This window comes from Macrotis lagotis, chromosome 5 (genome assembly GCF_037893015.1).
Source record: "Macrotis lagotis isolate mMagLag1 chromosome 5, bilby.v1.9.chrom.fasta, whole genome shotgun sequence".
NCBI classification, from domain to species: domain Eukaryota; kingdom Metazoa; phylum Chordata; class Mammalia; order Peramelemorphia; family Peramelidae; genus Macrotis; species Macrotis lagotis.
The window spans coordinates 78,057,344-78,079,820 of NC_133662.1; the positions used below are offsets into that span (position 1 = coordinate 78,057,344).

Here is a 22,477-nt window from a genome sequence, read left to right on the forward strand (position 1 = left end):
AGTGATGTGCCAGAGGGGATAATTTCTTAAAGAGATTACAATGCAAGTCTCTCATTCTTTGCAGAAGACGTACCAAAAAATGTTATTTGGGGAATAAAACTTTTTATAAAATATTAGTGTTTCAATCTTACTGGATCAGCTAGGAAATCCAAAGAAGGAAGAAAAACAGAACCAGATAGGATTTCTCTTATAAGTAAAGTCAGGGATCTAGAAAAAAAGGAAAAAGAATAGTTATATAATTGTGACACAATTTGGGACCACAATTTACTAGAAGTAAAAATTTAATAGAAAATTATTTCCAAAGTGTGTGAAGTATTAAAAAGTATTTTCTACCTAAGAAATTTTATCACAAAGACAAATTGCAGAATCTCCCATGTAGTCTTAAGATAGTGATCTCTCTGGGATGTGCTTCACAGTTCTAGCAACAAAATACCCACAGAGTTGTTTTAAGTGTTTCTGCCTATTTGACCTGAATTTTCTAATAAGAATAAATAACAAGAAATAATGAAGGATTATTATCTTTCCAGCACTGAAATTCATATCAATTAACAGCTTTTTTTTATTTTTTAAGGGTCACCAGAAAGTAAGGTTAAAAAATTCATTCCCTCAATCAAACACCTAAATGGGCATCTTAATACATGATATCTTTAGTTTTTGAAACTAAAAGCTGTTCAAATTTTAGGCCAATCTCTAATTATAGTTTATGACACAATAATTAGGAATAAAAATATATTGTAGCAGAGCACACAAATAATGTTACAAAAACTTCCAATAATATTTATACCTGCAGTCTGTTGCTTTAGGGGGTAAAATATAAGGAAAAAGTAACTCAGTAAGTTTCCTCAAATATTGTAACTCATCTCTTCGACTTCTCAAAGCTACATGCAGTTCTGGCCCATATTCTTCTAAAGCAGCTTGTTGTAAAAACTCTGCATTTTTTACTATAAAGAGAGATAAAAATCAATGTTAAGTTAAGCAACCTTAGCCAATTCCTCTGACCAATAAATATACAAATAAATATACAAAAACCCCAAACTACAAATCCACAATAACTGGTATTTTTAATATATTAAAGATCAAGAAAGATGCATCAATAAAAGTCAAAAAATATTTACAACTTACAAGTAACTTAAGAATTACTAAGAGCAGAAATGTAGTCAGATAATGATTTGTTGACATTACATGTAAGTTAAAACAAAAAGTTTGCTAAACAGTTATCCTGTGCACTATTTAAGAATCAAATACTAACACAACCAACAAGAAAACAAAATAGATACCTATCAAAGAGGAATGGTCAAACAGTGAAACCTGAATACAATTAACTTTTGCTGTGCTATAGGAGATGATTAGAAAATGTTCAGAAAAGCATGGGAAGACATATAATCAGTTATGATCAGGCATTTTTCATGACTATAAATAACTTTAATTTCTTCTTTTGAAAACTGATCCAACTACTCTGAAGAGCAATGTCTAAAGGGCAATGAAAACTGCATACCCTTTGATCCAGCAAGACCTACATGTACAAAAGAAACTGCAACATGGATGATTTTGAAAGTTTTAAATTGTAAATTTAAATTGAAGAAGTTTTACACAAATAAACCAATGCAGCTAAGATTAGAAGGAAAACAAAGCTAGGAAACAATTTTCATGATTATGGATTCTAATAAAGGTCTCATTTCTTTTTTTTTATTTAAGGCAATGGGGTTTAAGTGACTTGCCCAAGGTCACACAGCTAGGTAATTATTGTCTAAAGTCACATTTGAACTCAGGTCCTCCTGACTCCAGGGTCAGTGCTCTATCCACTGTTCCTAAAAGTATCATTTCTAAAGAACTGAATCAAATTTATAAGATTATAAGTCACTTCTTAATTGATAAACAGTGAAGGATATGAACAGGCAGTTTTCAAATTAAGAATTACAAGTTATATGTAATCATATGAAAAAGGCTTCAAATCATTATCGATTAGAGAAATACAAATTAAAACAATAATGAGGTACTCCCTATCAGACTGGCTAAGATGACTTAAAAGGGAAAACAATTAATTTTGGAGTGTGGGAAGAATGGGACATTAATTCATTGTTGACTGAGCTGTGAAATAACCAAAACCATTCTGGAGGACAATATGGAACTAGAACCAAAGAGCAATAAAACTGATCATATCCTTTGATCTGGCAATACCAACACCAGGCCTATATCCAAAAGAAATTTTAAAAATGGGGAAAGTCCCACAGGTTAAAAAAATATTTATGGAATCTTTTTTTAGAAGTGGCAAAGAATTGGAAATTGAGGGGAACATCCATCAACTGGGGAATGGCTGAACAAGTTAAGGTATAATATAGTATAAAGATGAAGCCATTGGGTGAAAAAGTAATGTACTGGGAGAAGGGGAAAGAAGAGGAAGCACAGGGTAAGTTATTTCACATAAAAGAGGCAAGAAAAGGTTTTTGCAATGGAGTAGAAGGAGGAAGGGTGAGGGGGAATGAGTGAGCCTTTATTCTCATGGGAGAGGGTAGTCAGATACAACACACTTCTGAGGAGGAATAGGGTAAAAGGAGAGAGAGAACAGAATAAATAGAGGGAAGTAGGATGGCAGGAAATACAGTGAGCAATAGCAGCTGTGGGAAAAAAATATTTTTTAACAACCATGCAAAGTTTAAAAAAAAAGAAAAAGGAAGTTCATTTTTTAAAAAGTTATACCTATAGGAACTGTAAACATCGTTCTAACATATCAATAATCAAATAATAATGACATTTTAAGGAAAAAAGGTAAATTCCAAAAATATTGTTAAAACTGTGTTAGGCAATTTGAGTTACCTTTCTGTCTTGCTTTAGATATTATTTCTATGTGTTTCATTGCTGCTTTTAACAGTTTCTTGGTTATAACTGCTGGGATATCCACCTAAAGATGAAATTTTAAATCCAAGTAAAATATTTCATAATTATCATTAAGATATTAAATGCAAGATACCTATAGCTAAGATAAACATAGGCTTACTAAACTATTAAAAACAAAATACTCCAGCAAATATATTAAGATTCTAGAATCTCAGTATATTCAAGGAACACACTGGCTATAATATACCATTTGAACTATTATCAAATTGCTATTTTTCACATTTCTGTCAAAACAAACATCTGGTGCTAGAATTAAAAAATTAGAGTTTGAAGAGACCTTAGAAATCATCTGGACCAATCTGAAATGAGACACTTAATAAATTACCCAATAAATACTTGACAAATCTACCCTAATAGTGCAGATGCTAATGAAGGATGGTAATGTCTGAGAAGTTTAGTTTTTGGCAAGATTAATTGCTTCCTCTTATAATGAGCCAAAATCAGTCCAGCTGTCATTTTTATGCGCTGATTCTACTTAAGCCCTCTGGAGTTTGAAGGCAATAGTCATCTCCTTTATTTAAGAAAAAAAAATTTAACACTAAATAAAAAGCACATTTCCATAAATACTTTGGAAAAGAAGATCATATGTGAAAATTCAAGACTATTATGTAGAGCTTGGTGTTCAATGTTTATGTATATATGTTTATGATTCCTTTAGGCCTTCCTTAAGCTTTATTCTCGTTCTGGAGAGGTAAAAAGGGAACCTACCCCTAATCCTTCTCTTCCTCAGCCCTCCTCATACACTGAAAAGAAAGAAAAATAGAACTCTTCTAACAAATAAGCATAGAAAAGAAAAACAATGGCCATGTCAAAAAAAATGTATCTGATTTTACAACTTTAGTCTACCACCCTTGTCTAGATGTAGATGGTATATTTCATTATAGGTACTCTGGGATTGTGGTGGTCACAATGATCAGTATTTATTAGTCTGTTTATTTGCAATATGATTTTTGGGGAATAAATAGTTCTCTTTTGTTCACTTCATACTACAATAGTTCAATACAAGTCTAACCAAAATTCTCTGAAATTCTCTTGTGTTCATTTTTTTTATGACCCAAAATATTCCATTATATCTGTAAACAATAATATACAGGGGCGGCTAGGTGGCGCAGTGGATAAAGCACCGGCCCTGGAGTCAGGAGTACCTGGGTTCAAATCTGGTCTCAGACACTTAATAATTACCTAGCTGTGTGGCCTTGGGCAAGCCACTTAACCCCATTTGCCTTGCAAAAGCCTAAAACAAAAAACAAACAAAAAAAGCCAATAATATACAATCACTGCCCAATGGATGAGGATCCCCTTAGTTGACAGTTCTTTGCCACTACAAAAAGTGCTTTGATATTTCTGTATATAAGGCTCTTTTCCATCATTTGTTAATTTCTTTCAGTATTTGCCTGGTGGCTACATCACTGGGTCAAAAGGAAGCCATTAGTTTAATGATTGTGGGTGCATAGCTCCAAACTAATTCCAGAATATTTAAACCAATTCCAAACTCCACTAACATTATAATTGTATTTTCAAGTAAATGTCATTCAATTGGGGAATGGCTCAGCAAACTGTGGTATATGTATGTGATGGAAAACCATTGTTCTATTAGAAACCAGGAGGGATGGGAATTCAGGGAAGCCTGGAGGGATTTGTATCAACTGATGCTGAGTGAGATGAACAGAACCAGAAAAACACTGTACACCCTAACAGCAACATGGGGACGATGATCAACCGTGATGGACTCACTCATTCCTTCAGTACAACAATCAGGGGCAATTTTGGAGCTGTCTGCAATGGAGAATACCATCTGTATCAGATAAAGAACCGTAGAGTTTAGACAAAGACCAAAGACTATTAGCTTTAATTTAGGAAAAAACCTGTCTCTTATTGTCTGATCTTGCTATCTCCTTTACTCTATGTTTCTTCCTTAAGGATATGATTTCTCTCTCATCTCATTCAATATGGATCAATGTATACCATGGAAACAATGTAAAGACGGGCAAATTGTATTCTGTTGGGGGTGGGGGAGGGAGTAAGATTAGGGGAAAAATTATAAAATTCAAAATAAACAAAATCTTTAAAAAACAAAGAATTGCATTTTCCCACAATTTTCAAATATCTGTTATTTTCCCTTTTTGTCATCTTTCCCAAAATAATGGGTGTGAGGCAAAACCCAAGTTACTTTTAGTTTTCATTTCTCTAATTATTAGTAATCTGGATTATTTTTTCCATAGGTCTGTAGACAGCTTCCTTTGAACACTGCCTACTAAGATAGTTTTCAAATGAAGAAATAAAAGTCATCTAGAGTCATAAAAAATGCTCCAAATGATTATTAGAGAAATGCAAATGAAAACAATTATGAGGTACCACCTCATACCTATCAGACTGGTTAAAATGACAAAAGGAAAACCATCAATGTTAATGCTGGAGAGGATATAGGAAAAGTAGGAAACCATTGCACTGTTGTTGGTTGAGTTGTGAACTGATCCAACCATTCTGGAAGTATGCAAAGAACAATAAAACTCTTTTGATCCAGTAATACCATTACTAGGTCTATAACCCAAAGAGATAATAAAAAAGAGGGAAAAACCCGCATGTACAAAAATATTTATACTAGCTCTTCTTAAAGTGGCAAAGAAATGGAAATTGAGGAGTTAGCAAAAAACTAGAGAATGCCTGAACAAGTTATAGTGTTTGAATGTGATGAAGTATTATTATATTATAATAACTCATGAGTGATCAGACTTTAGAAAAGCCTGGATAAACTTGCATGAACTAATGCTGAATGAAGGCAGCATAACCAGGAGAACATTATACACATTAACAACAACAATGTGAGATTATCAAATATGACGGATGGAGCTCCTCTCAACAATTCAGTGATCAAGGACAATCCTGAGAGATCTGTTATGGAAAATGCCATCCCCATCCAGAGGAAAAAACCTATGGAGTCTGAATGTGGAGTAAACCATACTATGTTCACTTTTTAAAATTTCTTTTGTTTTTCCTTTGTCATGATTTTTCCCCCTTAGCTCCAATTCCTCTTTCACAACCTAATATATAAATTTGTTAAACACAAGGTACATGTACAACCTGTATAAGATTATTCACTACCAAGCAGAGTTGGAAAGGAAGGGAGCATGGTAGGAAAATAAGGAAAAACTCAAAAGCTTGCAAAATAATGAATGTGGAAAACCACCTTAACATGTAATTGGAAAGTAATTAAAAAAAACTTTAAATTTTAGCCTATTCCAGATCCTTTAACCATTTATTTATAACAACAACTAGGTGGTGCAGTAGATACAGCAATGGACCCTTAGTCAGGAAGCTTTTAGTTCAAATTTAGCCTTAATTATTTAACTCACTATGTGACCCTGAACAAATTTCTTCACTGACTGCCTCAAATTTCTTCATCTGTAAAAACGAGTGTAACAATAAAAGCTACTTCGCAGAGTTATTATGAGGATAAAATGAAATAATAATTCTTGAAAAGTGCTTTATAAACCTTAAGGCACTATATATAAATGCTAGCTATCCTCCAGAAAATGTAATTTTCTAATACATATGAATTATTTTTTTTATACACCTTGGAAATAAGACCTTCAGGGAGACCTTCCACTCAAAATTAGTTCCTCAGCAATTTTTTCATTATTTCCAACGAGATTTTAGAACCTTAAGTTCTTCCAGATCAATTTCATTATCTATTTTCTAGCTCAAAAAAATAATCCTTTGGTAGTTTGACTGCTATGGCACAGAATAGGCATAGTAAGGCAGTATTATCATTTTTATTATATTGGCTCAACCTACCCATAATTAATATTCTTTCAAAATTGAATATATCCTTATATCTGTAAAGAATGTTATGTGGTTGTAACCATATATTTCTTGCATTTGTCTGGATAAGTAAACTCACAAATATTTATACATTTTATAATGAATGGAGTTTCATTTCTAATTGAATTTTTGAGCAACATACAGAAATGTTGCCAATTTATTTTATATACTACAACTTCACTGAAATTATTGTTTAAATTAATGGAAGAATTTTATTTCTTCTTTGCCTATGCATGTTCCCTCAATTTCTTTTTCCTGTACAATTGCTATGGATAGCAACTTTGGCACGCAATCAAATAATAGTTGCTTTAGCATTATTAATATTAATATTAGCAATATTTAGTTTTTATATAATGTAGTTATATATGTGCCAAACACTATGCTGAGCTCTTAACAAATATTCTCACATTTGATCCTCATGTTAACCCTAGAAGGTAATATTCTTACTCCCACTTTACAGTTCCAGAAACTGAGGCAAGCAAAGGGTCACACAGGGTCATATAACTAGGAAATGTCTGAGACCATATGATTTCAGGTCTTCCTATGTTCAATCCCAATACTGTCCCCTTCTTCCAGTCTAGATAGATTCATTCCAGAAGGGACAACTGAACCATTTTTAAGCATGCATTTTATCCTAGAGTAGTGAAGGTAAATTTTAATTAATAAAAATTTAAAAAAGGAAATATTCAATATATTCTATGTAGAAGGAAAATAAAATGACTAAGCTATTAAGAAGCAATGTTAAAAATAAAACTCAGAATTTCTCATTAAAAATGTATATCTTGAGGCAGCTAGGTGGCGCAGTGGATAAAGCACTGGCTCTGGAGTCAGGAGAACCTGAGTTCAAATTCGGTGTCGAACACTTAATAATTAAGTAGCTGTAGGATCTTGGGTAAGTCACTTAACTCCATTACTTTGCTAAAAAACAAACAAAAATATGTACCTTGTGAATTCTTCGGACTAACACAGATGCCAAAAAACGCAACGTTACTCTTAGTTCATCAACAAAAGACTCATCATCAGTTACATCCCTGTGCATAAGGTTTAAAAAAAAAAGCACACTTTTAGGAACATAGATAAGTCTTTTTTAAACTTTTTTCTGCAAGGCAATAGGATTAAGTGACCTGCCCAAAGTCACACAGCTAGGTAATTATTAAGTGTCTGAGGCCAAATTTGAACTCAGATCCTCCTGGCTCCAGGACTGTACTATTCACTGGACCATCTAGCTGCTCCAAAACATAGATCAATCTTACAATTCATCATAAATTATTAAAATTAAAATTATTAAGCATCTGTTGTAAAACAGTACCATGCTATATGCCCTACTGATGCCACTATAGAATAAATTAATGTCTGTCTTTAAGAAGATTGCATTCTACTGGGTGAGGGGATAGAAGAGAAAAAAGGAAGCTATATGTATAAAGATATATAAAAGCAAAAAACTTTAAGGTGAGCACTTGGGGTGAGGGTAGGGGGTTTCGACTTAAAAAAGTTTCCTGTTGGATGTGGCATTTGAACTAAGTCTTCAAGGAATAAAGGGTTTCTAGATGTTAGAAATGAAGAAGATAAATATTCCAAGAGACAGGACATAAAAAGAGATTCAAGACAGTTGCAGTTCAAAAGAACAATAAGTCAGTTTGTAAAAATGTAGAGTATGCAAAAGGGAACAATATGAAATAAAAATGAAAAGGTAAGTATAGTCAGACTAGGGCATTTGGCCTAGGAAGTACGAAGCTACTGAAAATTTCTGAGAAAAAGAATTGATATATCAGATCTGTGCCTCAGAAGGACTGCCTCAGCAGCTAACTAGAGAATGGACTGATAAAGAGGACAACTTGAGGGGCAGCTAGGTGGCATAGTGCATAAAGCACCAGCCCTGGAGTCAGGAGTACCTGAGTTCAAATCCAACCTTAGACACTTAATAATTACCTAGCTGGGAGAGCTTGGGCAAATCACTTAACCCATTGTCTTGCAAAAACTGTTAAAAAAAAATAAGAGGACAATTTAGGGCAAGGAAACCAATTAGAAGGCTATCATAATAGACCAGGAAAAAGGCAATAAGGATTTGAATTTGCTTGCAGAAAGAAAGTCTATATGCACCAAGAAATTGCACTCAGAACTGATAAAACTTGACAACTCATATACTGGAGGCATGGGAAAGGTGAGGAAGAAAAAGTTAATGTGAGATTGTACATCTGAATGACTTAACAGGTCTTGATGCCTTTAACAATAACTTTGTTTCTCCAGGCCAGTGTGGCTGAATCAGAAGATAGGGAGTGGAGTGAAGTGAGAGAAAACTGGAACAGTAGGAAGGGTCCAGGGCTGGGAAGAGTTTTGAATATAGACAAAGAGAATTTTATACTGAAAGGGAGTCTCTAAAGGTAGGGGTTAGCTAGATGTAGCAGTAGATAGAGTGCTGAGTCTAGAATCCAAAAACTTCTTGAGTACAAATTTGGCTTCAGATACTTATTTTCTGAGTGACCTTGAGCAAATCACTTAACCCCATTTGCCTCAGTTTCCTCATCTATAAGATGAGCTGAAGAAGGAAATGACAAATCATTCCAAAAATTTTGCTAGGAAGACCACAAATAGAGACACAAAGAGTTGGAAATTACTGGAAAACAACTTAAGAAGAAAAACACTCAAGTTTGTTAAGTAATAAGGTGACATGGTCACACCTCTTGACAGCTGAATGAAAGAGATTTAAGTACAAAGAGGTCTGAGGCAAGGAAACCAGCTAAGATGTGCTAGTAGTGAAAGTGATGTGATAAGGACCTGAAGGAGGGTGGTAGTCTTGCGAGTGAAGAGAAAAAACATATTCAAGAGATGCTGAGAAAAGCACAAACAACATGCTTTGTTTATGAATTAGATAAAAGGAATGAGAAATGAGGATTTGAGAATGATTAAAGGCTGTAAACCAAGATGCGCCGAGATTCTGAATGATGGCCCTGATAGTAATAATAAAGCTCAGCAGAAGAAAGTGTTTGGGGGCAAAGAAATATAGTTCTTAGAGGTGCTAAATTTGAGATACCTACAAGATAACCAGTTCAAGGTAAAGAAAAGGTGTATAGGAGAATGACTATGGTTTAATTGCTTGGTATGTAAGATCTGAGAATAATTTGCTTAGAAATAATTTTAACCTTTAGGAGTTTATATAGTTTATATAGTATAGGAGGAGAAGAAAAGAGAGCCTTGGGAGAAACCCATGGTTAGGGGTATGTCATAAAAGGAGACAATGAAATTTAGAAAAGGAGACATTGAAAGATTGAGAAAAACCAATGTGAGCAGTATAATATAACAAAAACCTAGAGAGGAAACAGTATCCAGAAGATAATAGGACTAGAGTTAAATACTGCAGAGAAGTCAAAAAGGATGGTGACTTTTATCTCAATGACCAGTTTCAGCACAATGATGAAGTAGAAGCTATCTTAAAGAGCTTAAAATCAAGTGAGAAGAAAACTTAAAGCACCAGGTAAAGATGTCTTTCTCAATTAATTTAACTGAAAAGGGGGAAAAGAAAGAAGATGATAGCTAGCAGGGATAGTTGGATCAATTATAGTTTATATTAAAGTTAAGAGTTATGTTAAGCATGTTTATAGACAACTACTAAAGGGCCATGAAACAGGAAAAGATTGAAGATTAACGTGAGTGAAAAGGACAGGGGTGACTATCTGTTAGAGAAAATGGGAGGGGATGAGATCAAGGATGAATTTTAGAGGGATGACAGCTTTGGAAAAGAAAATAGCCATTTTTTTCCATCAGAAACTGGAATAAAGGAGGAAACAGTGGATAATGATGTCACAGGTCTGTCAGCCATCAGGAGGAAGCAGGAGAGAAAGTAAAAGCTAGATAGTTTTAGCTAAAAAGGGTAGTAGAAGTAAAGGACAATAGTAATAGGGGCAGCTAGGTGGCACAGTGGATAAAGCACTGACCCTGGAATCAGGAGGACCCGAGTTCAAATTCAACCTCAGACACTTAAAAGCTAGCTGTGTGACCTTTGACAAGTCCTTTAATTTTTGCCTTGCAAACAAAAGACAACAAAAAAAAAGGACAGGAGTAAGCATGGATGACAGGCTCAAAAGGAGGGCCTTTTTCAAAGATTAGGAGAGATGTGAACATTTTTGTAGGTAGCAGAGAAGAAAGCAGTAAACAGGAAGACAACAGCAACTCTGCTGGAGTAAATAGGAGCAAATGGGATCAATAATGCATACAGACAAAGTTGGTCCTAGAAAGCAGACTTCATGTCTGAGTAATGAGGGAAAGGGGTGAGAGAGAAGAGAAAGTATTCTTGACAATCACCAACACAAGTATGTTCCACTTTAAGAAAATCAGACATTGGGGCAGCTGGGCAGTGAAGTGGATAGAGAGCACTTACTAATTATCTAGATGTCAGACCTTAGGCAAGTCACTCAACCCCATTTCCTTATTTAAAAAAAAAATAAATAGATTATCAAAAAAATGTGTAGCTTATACAACAAGTACATTTTGAGGTGATTCTCTTACTTTAAGAAGGAAAAATAAACTACTTTTCACTTCCCTGAAGTCACTCCCTGCAAGGGGGGGGCGGGGCGGGCAAAATGCTGATAGTAAAATCCTTGAGCATTAAAGTAGTGCTGACAGCATAAAGGAACCACTGTCAGCTGTGCTTCATAAACCCTGAAAATCCTTCAAAAAGGGGTTTAGCATGAAAATCTAGCTTGAAAGTATCCATGCTAAGACCTTGAAACCTAATAATATCTTGATCCAACAATTAAATGTTTGATCATGTTACAATAAAATTCATAATAAGCTTCCTTAGATGGGCTAATTTGTACTGTATCCATTTCATTAGCATTGTATATATTTGTCCAACAGGCTTCTGTTTTGAAGATTCTCAAAAGCTGATGCACTGCCTTCTCTATGCTCTGTAATCCTGGAACCCTAATTCAATGTTACTATAAATATTGTTAATGCTCAAGAATTTAGAAAAAAAAATTTCATCTTTCCATGAATTTTTTTACTAAAATTAACTGCTATAATTTTCAATTAGAAAATGTGATTTTAAGATTTCTCAAAAAATCATGGAATATAAAAATATTTATTTATTAATAAAAAATAAAATTGGGGGCAGCTAGGTGGCACAGTGACTAGAATAGCAGCCCTGGAGACAGGAGGACCTCAATTTAAATTTGACCTTAGACACTTGACATTAATTAGCTGTGGGGGACCTGGGCAAAGCATCTAACCCCAAATACTTCAAAAAAATTAAAATTAAATTACTACATTTAGAACTTATGAAAAACCTTTTATATCAAGAAAATAGTACTCTTGACAAAAAAGTTCCATGTTTTTCCCATTATATTTTCACCTGTGGGATTAATAAAATAAAAAATAAAACAGACCCTACTCTTAAGGAGGTTATAGTCTAGGAAGGGTTGAAGGAGAAATATGTCACATACAGACATGTAAATACAAAATAATGTGAATAGGAAATGAGCACTATAAAGTACTGGGGTGCTTATGTGTAGAATTTTTAATTCTGATTGGTAGTCAGTCTACAAAAGTAATGCATTTTCTGAAAAGAACACATACCTGTACCAAGGATAAACGAAGTTTTCCAACACTAATTCAAGCATCTGGGGGAGAAAACATTTTTTTAAAAACCAACAGTGTATTAATTTATTTTAGGAAAAACATCATTACATTTACTAATATGAAACATATGCTAACATTAACAAATTTTCCATTGCAAAAAACTAAGACCTCTGAAATGCATACAGCTTTGCAAGTTTCCCATAGTTATAAAGTGTTCTTGGAGGCAACAATCCAAATAGCCCCAAGAGCAACAATCTAAATAGTGCCAGAAACCTTTCAAAGACACTACTCCCAGTTCAATTGCAAATCCTGAGGAATAAAGGGAAAGCAAGTAACATTTATTGTATGAAAAAGGCCTTACATCAGTTATTTTATTTGATATTTAAAACAATTTTCAAAGGAGGACAATACAACTAATAGATATCATTATCCCCATTTTATAGATAAGAAAACTTAAGATTTAAGGATTGACTTGCTCACAGTCACAAAGATAGTATAGTATAGTAAATCCTTGAGGTGATACCTAAACACTAGTCTTAATATCATGTACACTACACTTTCTATTACACAAAAGTAAAAAATATGATGTCAAAACTTGTCTTTCTCCAAAGGTAATTAACGCATGGGTACATATGCATGCACTGACTCTCACAGAGAGATGGAATAGAAGGTCAGGACTCAAAAAGGGAAGCACTGAGACTGACAGCCCCAGTAAATCTATATACTAAAAAGGAATTTGTAAGCCATAACTAGTACACATGCCTTGACCCTGGTAGCAAAACTTTCAATACTGGCAATAAATAGGAATGTAAATAGTTTTTAGTATAAGACATCAACATGAGATATATTAGTATGAGATATTTCTAAATTATCAGGGTCCTTTATAATTACAATGTACAAAAAATATTCCTCTATAAAGTCAATGCTAGGAGATATTAAAAAAATACCTATTCCTTTCAAAAGTCTCTTTTAGACAAAGAAGGATGGAAAAGTACAATCAAAGATTATAAAACTAGAGAGCACTTTGGAAATTCCAGAAAAGAAAAATATCAAGAGATAAACTGATTACTTACTGCACTTCTACTAGCTAAGGAACAGAAAACTAATTTACAAAAAGGAGAAATAACATGGCAGGGTTCAGAGTGCTCACTCCCCCCCCCCCCCCCCCCGCTCCATTAGCATAGTAACAATTTATCTTCTACTAAAGAATAGGTAAAGGCACCAATTCCTTTTGGTACTCCAATGAGTAAATATCAAAGTTAGACTCATTACTGAGGAAGACATATAATCCACTAACATCTACTTCCTCTAAGATGCCCAGTAATTGGGGAATGGCTGAACAAAGTGTGATATATTTATGTGATGGAACACTATGGTCCTATTAGAAATCAGGAGGGATGGGATTTCAGAGATGCCTGGAAAGACTTGCATGGACTAATACTGAGATGAGCAGAACCAAAAGAACACTGTACATTCCACAACATGGGGTGATGATCAACCTTGATGGACTTCCTCAATCCACCAGTGCAACAATTTTAGGGAATCTGTGATGGAGAATACCATCTGTTTCCAGAGAAGGAACTGTGGAGTTTAAATGGAAGACCAAAGCTTTATTCTCTTCAATTTTTAAAAGTTGTATATATTATGTAATTTTGCTATCTCTAATATTTTCTTTCTTCCTGATTCTTCTCTCACAACACATACAATTTTGATCTATGCATATCATGGATTCACATGTAAAGACAATATCAGATTACCTTCTGTTGGGAAGAGGGGGGAAGAAAGGGAGGGAGGGAGAAAAATTCACAAAACTCAAAACACTGTAATAAAATTGACTGGTAGAAATTACCATTGTATGTAATTGGGAAACAAATAAAAGATTTATATTATAAAAAATAAAGAGGAAAAGAAAAATCTACTCCCTATAGACAAGGTCCAGATTTACATGTTGTCTGGAGAAAGTGCAAAATGGGTATCTTCCCTGTCTCTGATCACAGAAAGGCAGTGACACTATTTATTAATATTACTGAACCAGGCATAACCAGGATTTCCTTTTGAAAAGAATTCTAGGCAAACTTAAAATGCTGGATCCACCAGTGTTCATAATTTTTACTCAAGCTAAATAGGCAAAAAAAAAAAAAAGCTAACTGAACTAAACTCTATTTGATGCATCTCACATAAGAAGATATTCTTGATTAAGATTTCAGCCAAACCGTATGTTGAAAGAAATTTGGGGTGGGGGGGATGGGGAGTGGGGAGTACTTTATCACATCTTCTATGTCTAAATGTACATCATTTAGATCATATTACCTCTGAGAGAGATGCATCAACTTTGGAAGATACTTTAAGATCTATCCAGGGCTGGTAGTTTTCAAGCAGTAAAGTAGGTCTGAAAAATACAAAGCAATTAAATTACTTAAAATTCAGAATGTAATGGAAAACAGGATATAAATATTAAACATATACCTTACCTGTGCCTTTCACATTTCACTTTACCACACACAGCACAGCTGTGACCTTGGGGAAACAATTCCTGGATTTCTAAGTGCTTAAAGAAAAAAATTTGAGAAATCAATCACATTTCTATTCCAAGAATATTTCTTTATATGCAAATCAACTTTAAAAGAAATAAAAGTGAATTTTATCATAATAGCATATATGTGTATATATTTGTAAAATAATAATAACTACAAACAGTATCTGGCATTATTTAATGTCTAAAGCTCAAGCTTTCAATTATGTTGAAAAATATACAAGAAATAACATTGAAACTTTACCCTCCATATTACATTTAAACAATTTCTCCAAAATTTCCCTTAAAAATTTGCAACTTAAGATTTTTGCAAGTCAAAAATGTCAATTATCTTTTAGATCTAATCATATCTAATATAAAGAAAAATTAAAATATTTTTGTAAAATTCAGCACATAAGCTACATTTCTAGAACTAAAACTTAAATTTCTACCTTTCAGAACAATTGCAAAAAAAAGGATCCATCGTATATATGAACCCTGTAATAAGTTTTTCTCAAACTTTTAAATAAGCAGAGTTACGGGGATGGAGCCAAGATAGCGACAGGAGAAGAGCCTCTCTTAGGTGCTCTCCAATATTTCAAAACTTATAAAATAAGGACTCTAACTAAATTTTCAAGAGACAGAACACACAGAGAGATACAGTGAGGTAATTCTCCAGCCGAAGATAAACTGGAAAATAGTGGAAAGGCTCTCCATTCAACAGGGCTAGAGGGGCAGCCCGCCAGAATAAAGGAACTTCAGCCTCCTGGAGGCAGCCCCAGGGCACCTGGGAGCCAGGGCTTAAGGCAGCAGGGAAAGTTTCCTGACTTACACCCCAGGAGCACCGGGAACAACTTGGAAGATTGGGGTGGGGGCCCGGCTTCTGCCACAGCTAGGCCCATGAAGCCCAGCCCTCAGGGCACAGAGCTGTGGCCAAAGCAGCCCAGATCCAGGAAATGAAAGCAGGCAGAGACTGTAAGCAGGAGCCCCCAGGCAACTGAGCCTTGAGTGCTCAACCTGGGTAGGGGAGTAGAACAGAACTCTGGGGCTCTGACCACATTCATATCCTGATCACAGTCTAGACCCCCCCCCCCATAGAACAGTAAGGTCCCCCCACCTCAGCCCCATGGCAGAGGGGTGTGCTTGTGGTCATTCACAAACCAGAAGGGAAGACAGAGCCTCACATATGGAGATCCTGGGGGGGGGGGGGGGGGAATGTCATAATAATACTCAAAAGCTCAGGAAGCACCCCAAAACCAGGCACAGGCTGGGAAAATGAATAAAGAGGAACACCATTGAGAAATACATTGTTGATGATCCCAAGAAGGATCAAAATACTCAATCTGATGATGTGGAAATACAAGCTCCTGCTAAAGTCTCCAAGAAAAACAGAAATTGGGTTCAAGACATGACAGAGCTCAAAAAAGATTTTGAAAATCAAGTGAGGGAGATAGAAGAAAAAATGGTAAAAGAAATGAGAGAGATGCAGGAAAAACATGAAAAAAGTCAACAGCTTAGTCAAGGAGATCGATAAGAATGCTGAAGGAAATAACATTTTAAAAACCAACATAGGTCAAATGGATAAAACAGTTCAAAAGGTTATTGAGAAGAATGTTTAAAAAGCAGAGTTGGCCAGATGGAAAAAGAGGTAAGAAAGGTCTCTGAGGAAAATATATCCTTCAGCTCTAGAATGGAACTGAAGGAAGCTACTGACTTTAGGAGAAGTCAAAACACAACACTTCAAAACCAAAAGCCAAGTTCCAGAACTCCCAAGTCAAAGAGAAAATATTAAAAGCAGCCACAGAAGAACGCAATTCAAATATCATGGAGCTGCAGTCAGGATCACACAGGATTTAGCAGCAACTACATTAAAAGCTCGTAGGGCTTGGAATATAATATACCAGAAGGCAAAAGAGCTTAGAATGCAACTGAGAATCAACTACCCAGCAAGGCTGAATGTCCTCTTCCAGGGAAAAAGATGGATTTTCAATGAACCGGGGGAATTTCAAATGTTCCTGTTAGAATGGCCTGAGCTGAACAGAAGGTTTGATCTTCAAATACAGGACTTGATCTTCAAATACAGGACTCAGGTGAAGCATAAGAGATTGGAGAAGAAGGGGAAAATATGAGGGACTTAATGATGATGAACTACATGTATTCCTGCAAAGAAAAAGGATACTGATAATACTCATATGAACCTTCTCAGTTAATAGAGCAGGTAGAAGGAGCTTTTATAGTTGAAGCACAGAAGAAAGCTGAATTTGAAGATAAAATATGGAGTAAAAATGGAGTCAATAGAAAAAAGGGAAATGTAATAGGAGAAAAAGGAGAGGGGGAATAGGCCAAGATATCTCATATAAGATTTTTCTTTATTACAATGAGCTATTGCAATGATACAGAAGGGGGGAAGGCAAGGGGGAATGAGGGAATCTTTGCTCTCATCAGAGGTGGCTAGGAGAGGACACAGCATATATATATATATACTCAACAGGGTATAGGCATCTGGAGTTAGAAATGGGGGGACAGGGGGAAGGGGGGTGATGTGAGTGATGGAGGAGAGGATGGACCATGGGGGGAGAGTGGTCAGATATAACACATTTACTTTTTTACTTCTTGCAAGGGGCTGGGATTGGATGGCCTGTCCGGGACCATAGGGCCAGGTGGATGCTGGGCCTAAGAGGTGGTATGAGGGCTCAGGGCCTCTTGGCCCCAGGGCCAGGGATCTGTCTGCTGCACCACTCAGCTACCCTACAGCAGAGTAAGAGTGAAAGGAGAGAAGATATATTACATAGCAGTGGAGAAATACGAAAGGAGGGAGTTGTGATCAGCAATGGCAACGGTGGAAAAATATGGAAGTAACTTTTGTGATGAATTTATCATTAAGAATGTGATCCACCCATGACAGAGTTGTTGGTGTTGGAACAAAGACTCAAGCACATTTTTTTTTATTATTATTTTGAGGGGGGGTGCAGGGCAAATAGGGCTGGGTGGCCTGCCTGGGGCCACATAGCAGGGTGATTGTTGGGTGTCTGAGGCTGGATTTGGACCCTGGTGCTCCTGGCTCAAGGGTCAATGCCCTGTCTGCCACCCAGCCACCCCTACTATTATTACTATTCTATTTTATTTTGGGTCTTTCTTTTTCTCTTTTTTTGGTTTTCGCAGGGCAGTGGGGTTAGGGTGGCTTGCATGTCACACAGCTGGGTGATTGTTGGGTGTCTTGAGGCCAGATTTGGACCCAAGTGCTCCTGACTGACTCCAGGGCTGGTGTTTCATCCACTGTGCCACTTAGCTGCCCCTATTATTATTTTTTATTTTAATTTTAACTATTTCCTCTTTTCTTAACTTTATTGCTCATGAGGGTCCACATATTTTTGGGGGGAGGGGGTATTATGTTTACTCTTAAACAAGAATATTTTAGTAATGTATAAAAACCATCATTTGTACAAAAATAAAATAAATATAGTTTAAAAAAAGAGGAGTTACATTTCCTGTTTCCAAAAGTTTTCAAATCTTTAGGATAGAGAAAAAAAAGTGGTAAGAAAATTTGAGATAATAGCAGAGGGTCTTGCAGCCAGGTAACCCAAATATACTGTATTACATACAGAGAATCTTTCTTTAGAGACAGAGGGTATTAGGGATAACTGAAAATTAAAAGTATTTCCATTTAAAATGTAAATAAATTTCACTTTTATCACAATAGCATATATATATATATATTTATTTGAAAAATAATAATGGTAGTATCAGGTAATATTTAATGTCTAAAGTCCTGCTTCAAACACATATCAGTTATGTAGTCCTTGGGCAAGTTGCTCAATTTCAGAGCCTCATTTAACTTTCTAAGATTCTAAGTGTGGTATAGCAGCTATAAACCTCATAAAAGGAATTTCCTCACCAGAGCAGGGGGAAGGAACTGGAATTTATATAGGATCCATCATGTGCCAGGCACTGTGCTAAGCACTTTTTGCAAATATTTCATTTGACTTTCATATCAACCCTTCAAGGTAGGTGCTGTTATCACCACCACTTTCATAAACAGGGAGGTCTTTTCAGGAATGAAATCACAGATGGGGGGGAGAGTGATAGGGGTGGGGTTTGAAGCTGAGAGAGAAGAGGTGAAGGGGGAAGAGAAGATATGTTTTTGAAGATACACCTACCGGTATTTTGGTCAGTGGATTCACAGACAATTGCTAAAAACTATGGTCACATGAGGTTGTGGGGCTATCAGTTTGGAAAGCTAGAAGCTAGAGGTATTACTGGTAGTATAAAAAACATGACTGGCATTTATATCTTACATATCTTTATATCTATAAGGGATTAATTATACCTTGTAACATTAAAAAAAGTTTTTAATGTAACAACATCCTTAACAAGAAGAAATTTTACCTTGGGCTTGTATCTGATTGTGAAGAAAATATTTGGCAAAAGAGTATCAGGTCCTAAGGAGCAGTAGAAAGTGACAACTCCAGCCAGAAATGACCAAAAGATCATTAAAATATGAAGATACCTTGTAAAAAAAAAATTGAAGATAATAGGTAAAAACAACACAAACCACTAATTCCATTTTTCTTAAATAGCATTATTACTTCCTTGAGAAAACTCACTCAATACAATAAGAACATTTTGAAATGTTATAGTTAAATTTCAAAATGAAAAAATTAAATATCAAATAAATTCTTCATAAAAACAACTATTCACAATGACATAAGGAATCATAAAGTACTTTGTAACAATTCTATGAGGTCTTTGGTGGGGGAAATTTGATGAGAACTGATTCTGAACTACTTTCTACAATACACATTCATAGCATTTTTACATATGGAAAGATGACAGCCTTAGAGGTGGAGGGGGGACCTAAGGGGTTAAATAGTCCAACCATCTCACTTTTCGAGGTAAATAAACTGAGGGCCACAGAGAAGGTAATAGAGCTGGGATTTAAACCCAATTCCCCTGACACTAAACCCAATTGTCTTTTAAGGAACATTAAGGAATGTTCATTAAATTGAATTCACATCTATTCACTATCAAAAATTAAAGGTATCAGCTATAACTATCTCAGTAATGGTTAGAAAAAAGGTAATCAATTCCTTTATCAGTTCCAGCACTTCTGTATCTATTAAAAATTTTTTCTTTCAAATCTTAGATACAGAAATGTGGAAACTTAAGACCAATACATTTTTTAAAAAAATGTTCTGTTCAGCTTCTTGCTTTCTTTTTTTTTAGGTTAAAATGTAAATTTCAGCATCTCTATTGTCACTTTTTTACCCAGCAGGTAACAATAATGGGATTGTTCTTATGGCAAATATACTTCTAATGACATCATTTTGGAAACTAAGTGGACAATCACTGAAAATTAAGAGTACTACAGTATACATGAACACTTCTCAAAGGAAGACTTGTATCAAACATATCAAAGAAAATTCCAACTTCCTAATTATTTTTAGAGAAAACAAAATCAAAACAACTCTAGGATTACTTCACCCTCAGCAAATTAGTGAAGATAAAACAGAAAAACTGTCAGTGTTGGGTACACTAACACACTCTTAGTAGAGGTTCAAAGTGATTCAACTATTTCTGGAAAGTACCTTGTAATTAAGAGAAGAAAAAGACTAAATTAAATGAACCAGAGATTCTACTAACAAGGATTTATCAGAAGACAGTCAATGATTCTAAAAAAGGCATTATATATATGTATATGTATATGTATATGTATATGTATATGTATATGTATGTAAAAATATTTTAAGTGGGTGCCTGTCAACTAAAGAAGAAATACATGTCATGATATATAAATGCAATGGAACATTACTGAACTATTAGAAATTAGCTACGTGATGCAGTGGATACCCTGGAGACAGGAGGACTTGAGTTCAAATATGGCCTCAGTGTTTAGTGGTGTGACCTTGGGCAAGTCCCTTAATCCCATTGCCTTGCAAAAACAATTAAAAAAAATAAATTATACATGAAAAATTCAAAGAGGCTTAGGAAGATTTTGATAAAATGATGCAAAGTAAACTGAAGGTAGTAAACAATACACAAGGAATAACACAAGGTAAAGAACAACAATAAAACAAATGAAACTTAATGAACAAGGTTCACTTAAGGAATATAAAAAGATATCTCCTTCCCATATTTACCACAGACATGGGGGGGCAACAGGCAGTGAAAAAACAGATTAATTTCCCCTTTCCCCCTCTCAATGTATTGTTCAGTTTTAATAAACTAATACATGGGGAAGTGTGTGTAAAAATAAAAGATCAAAATAAAAATTTATCTCTAAAAATAAAAAAAATCCTGCAGCCCTGGAATGAAAGAACCTTCTAGGGAGCAGGGAGAAGAGAGGAAAAAATGTGGAAAAAAGGAAGGGAATAAGTATGCCCTCTTAATTCTCAGTGAAATATATGAAAGAAAGTCACCTATTCTAATTAAAATAAAACTGCCATAAATATATAAATTGCATCACCTTCTTGCAGCTTTCTAAAAAAATGAAAAGTCAGTGTAAGTCAGTGGAAAGAATGCTAGATTTATTTTCAGATCTAGCCTGAGATCACTGTTCTACATGCATGACCTTAAGCAAATCATTACTTTCTCTGGGTCTAATTTCTTCCTTAACAAAGCAGTATGGTTAAAGAGAAAGAGCACTAGTTCTGTGTACAGGCCCTGGCTTAAAAAAAAAAAAAATCCATATTTAATTCTAACAAAAAGCAAGAATCTACTTAACTTACCAGGGTTTCTATTTCTCTATCTGAATAGTGAGGGTATCAGACTAGATGAATCTTGCAGCCCTTAACCTTTTTTTATGTTGTGGACCCCTTTGGTGTTCTGATTAAGCTAATAGACCATTTTTCAGAAAAATGTTTTTAAATGCATAAAATATATGGAATTACAAAGGAAACCAATTTTATACTGAAATAATGGTTATCAAGATATGTTTTTTAAAATTTCTGAGGGGCAGCTAAGTGGCACAGTGGATAGAGTACCGGCCCTGAAGTCAGAAGAACCTGAGTTCAAATTCGACCTCAGACACTTGAACTGTTATGGACAACACCATCCACATTCAGACAAAAAATAAAATGGAAAAAAAAAACAAAACCCTACACAATCTGAATGAATACTATGCTCACATTTTTAAAAAATTCTCTTATGTTTTTTCCTTCCTATCCCATGATTTTCTTTTCCCTTAGTCCTAAGCCCTCTTATAGAAAATAACTAATATGTAAACACGTTAAACACAAATGTATATTCACTAGAATGTTTGTTGCTGAGGGGAGGGGGGGGTGGGAAGGAAGGATGGAAGAAAATTGGAGCTTTCTCAACTTAAAGCAGCAAATACAATTATCACAATTAAAATCCCAGTCTTTATTTTTTTTATTGCTAAGTGAACTATCATACCTCCAAGTACAGTCTAAGCCTACACAAAAATTGATTTTCTAGAAGCAATTCAGTCATAAGTGTAATTTTGACCATTAATTTTATATAAAATCTATCACCTCTTTAACATGAGTGATAGAAATGTGTGATTTTTCTGTATGAATTGAAACTTTTTTCATTTTCCTACATTCTACAAACCTTCACAAGATATTTCAGTCAAAACAAACTGTGGTATATGTATGTGGTGGAACACTATTGTTCTATTAGAAACCAGAAGGGATGGGAATTCAGGGAAGCCTGGAG

General features: G+C 34.9%; 1 protein-coding gene across 7 annotated transcripts in view; it reads right to left on the reverse strand.

Annotated features, from left to right (window-relative positions):
- The window catches only part of SNX14 (sorting nexin 14), a 113,631-nt gene that overhangs the window by 81,374 nt on the left and 9,780 nt on the right, over window positions 1-22,477 (reverse strand). For 4 of the 7 annotated variants that reach the window (XR_012468482.1, XR_012468481.1, XM_074187099.1 and 1 more), the window contains exons 2-9: window positions 19,190-19,310; window positions 14,763-14,839; window positions 14,602-14,680; window positions 12,289-12,332; window positions 7,661-7,748; window positions 2,815-2,899; window positions 785-941; window positions 132-207 (exon numbers count right to left, since the gene is read on the reverse strand). Coding sequence is in view for 5 of the 7 variants with exons in the window: in XM_074187099.1 (XP_074043200.1) it covers window positions 132-207; window positions 785-941; window positions 2,815-2,899; window positions 7,661-7,748; window positions 12,289-12,332; window positions 14,602-14,680; window positions 14,763-14,839; window positions 19,190-19,310 (727 nt within the window). In the remaining 2 variants the exon portion in view is untranslated. Of the gene's footprint in view, window positions 1-131; window positions 208-784; window positions 942-2,814; window positions 2,900-7,660; window positions 7,749-12,288; window positions 12,333-14,601; window positions 14,681-14,762; window positions 14,840-19,189; window positions 19,311-22,477 lie in introns of those variants that run through there. The other 3 variants (XM_074187101.1, XM_074187102.1, XM_074187103.1) reach the window with 2 other exon arrangements.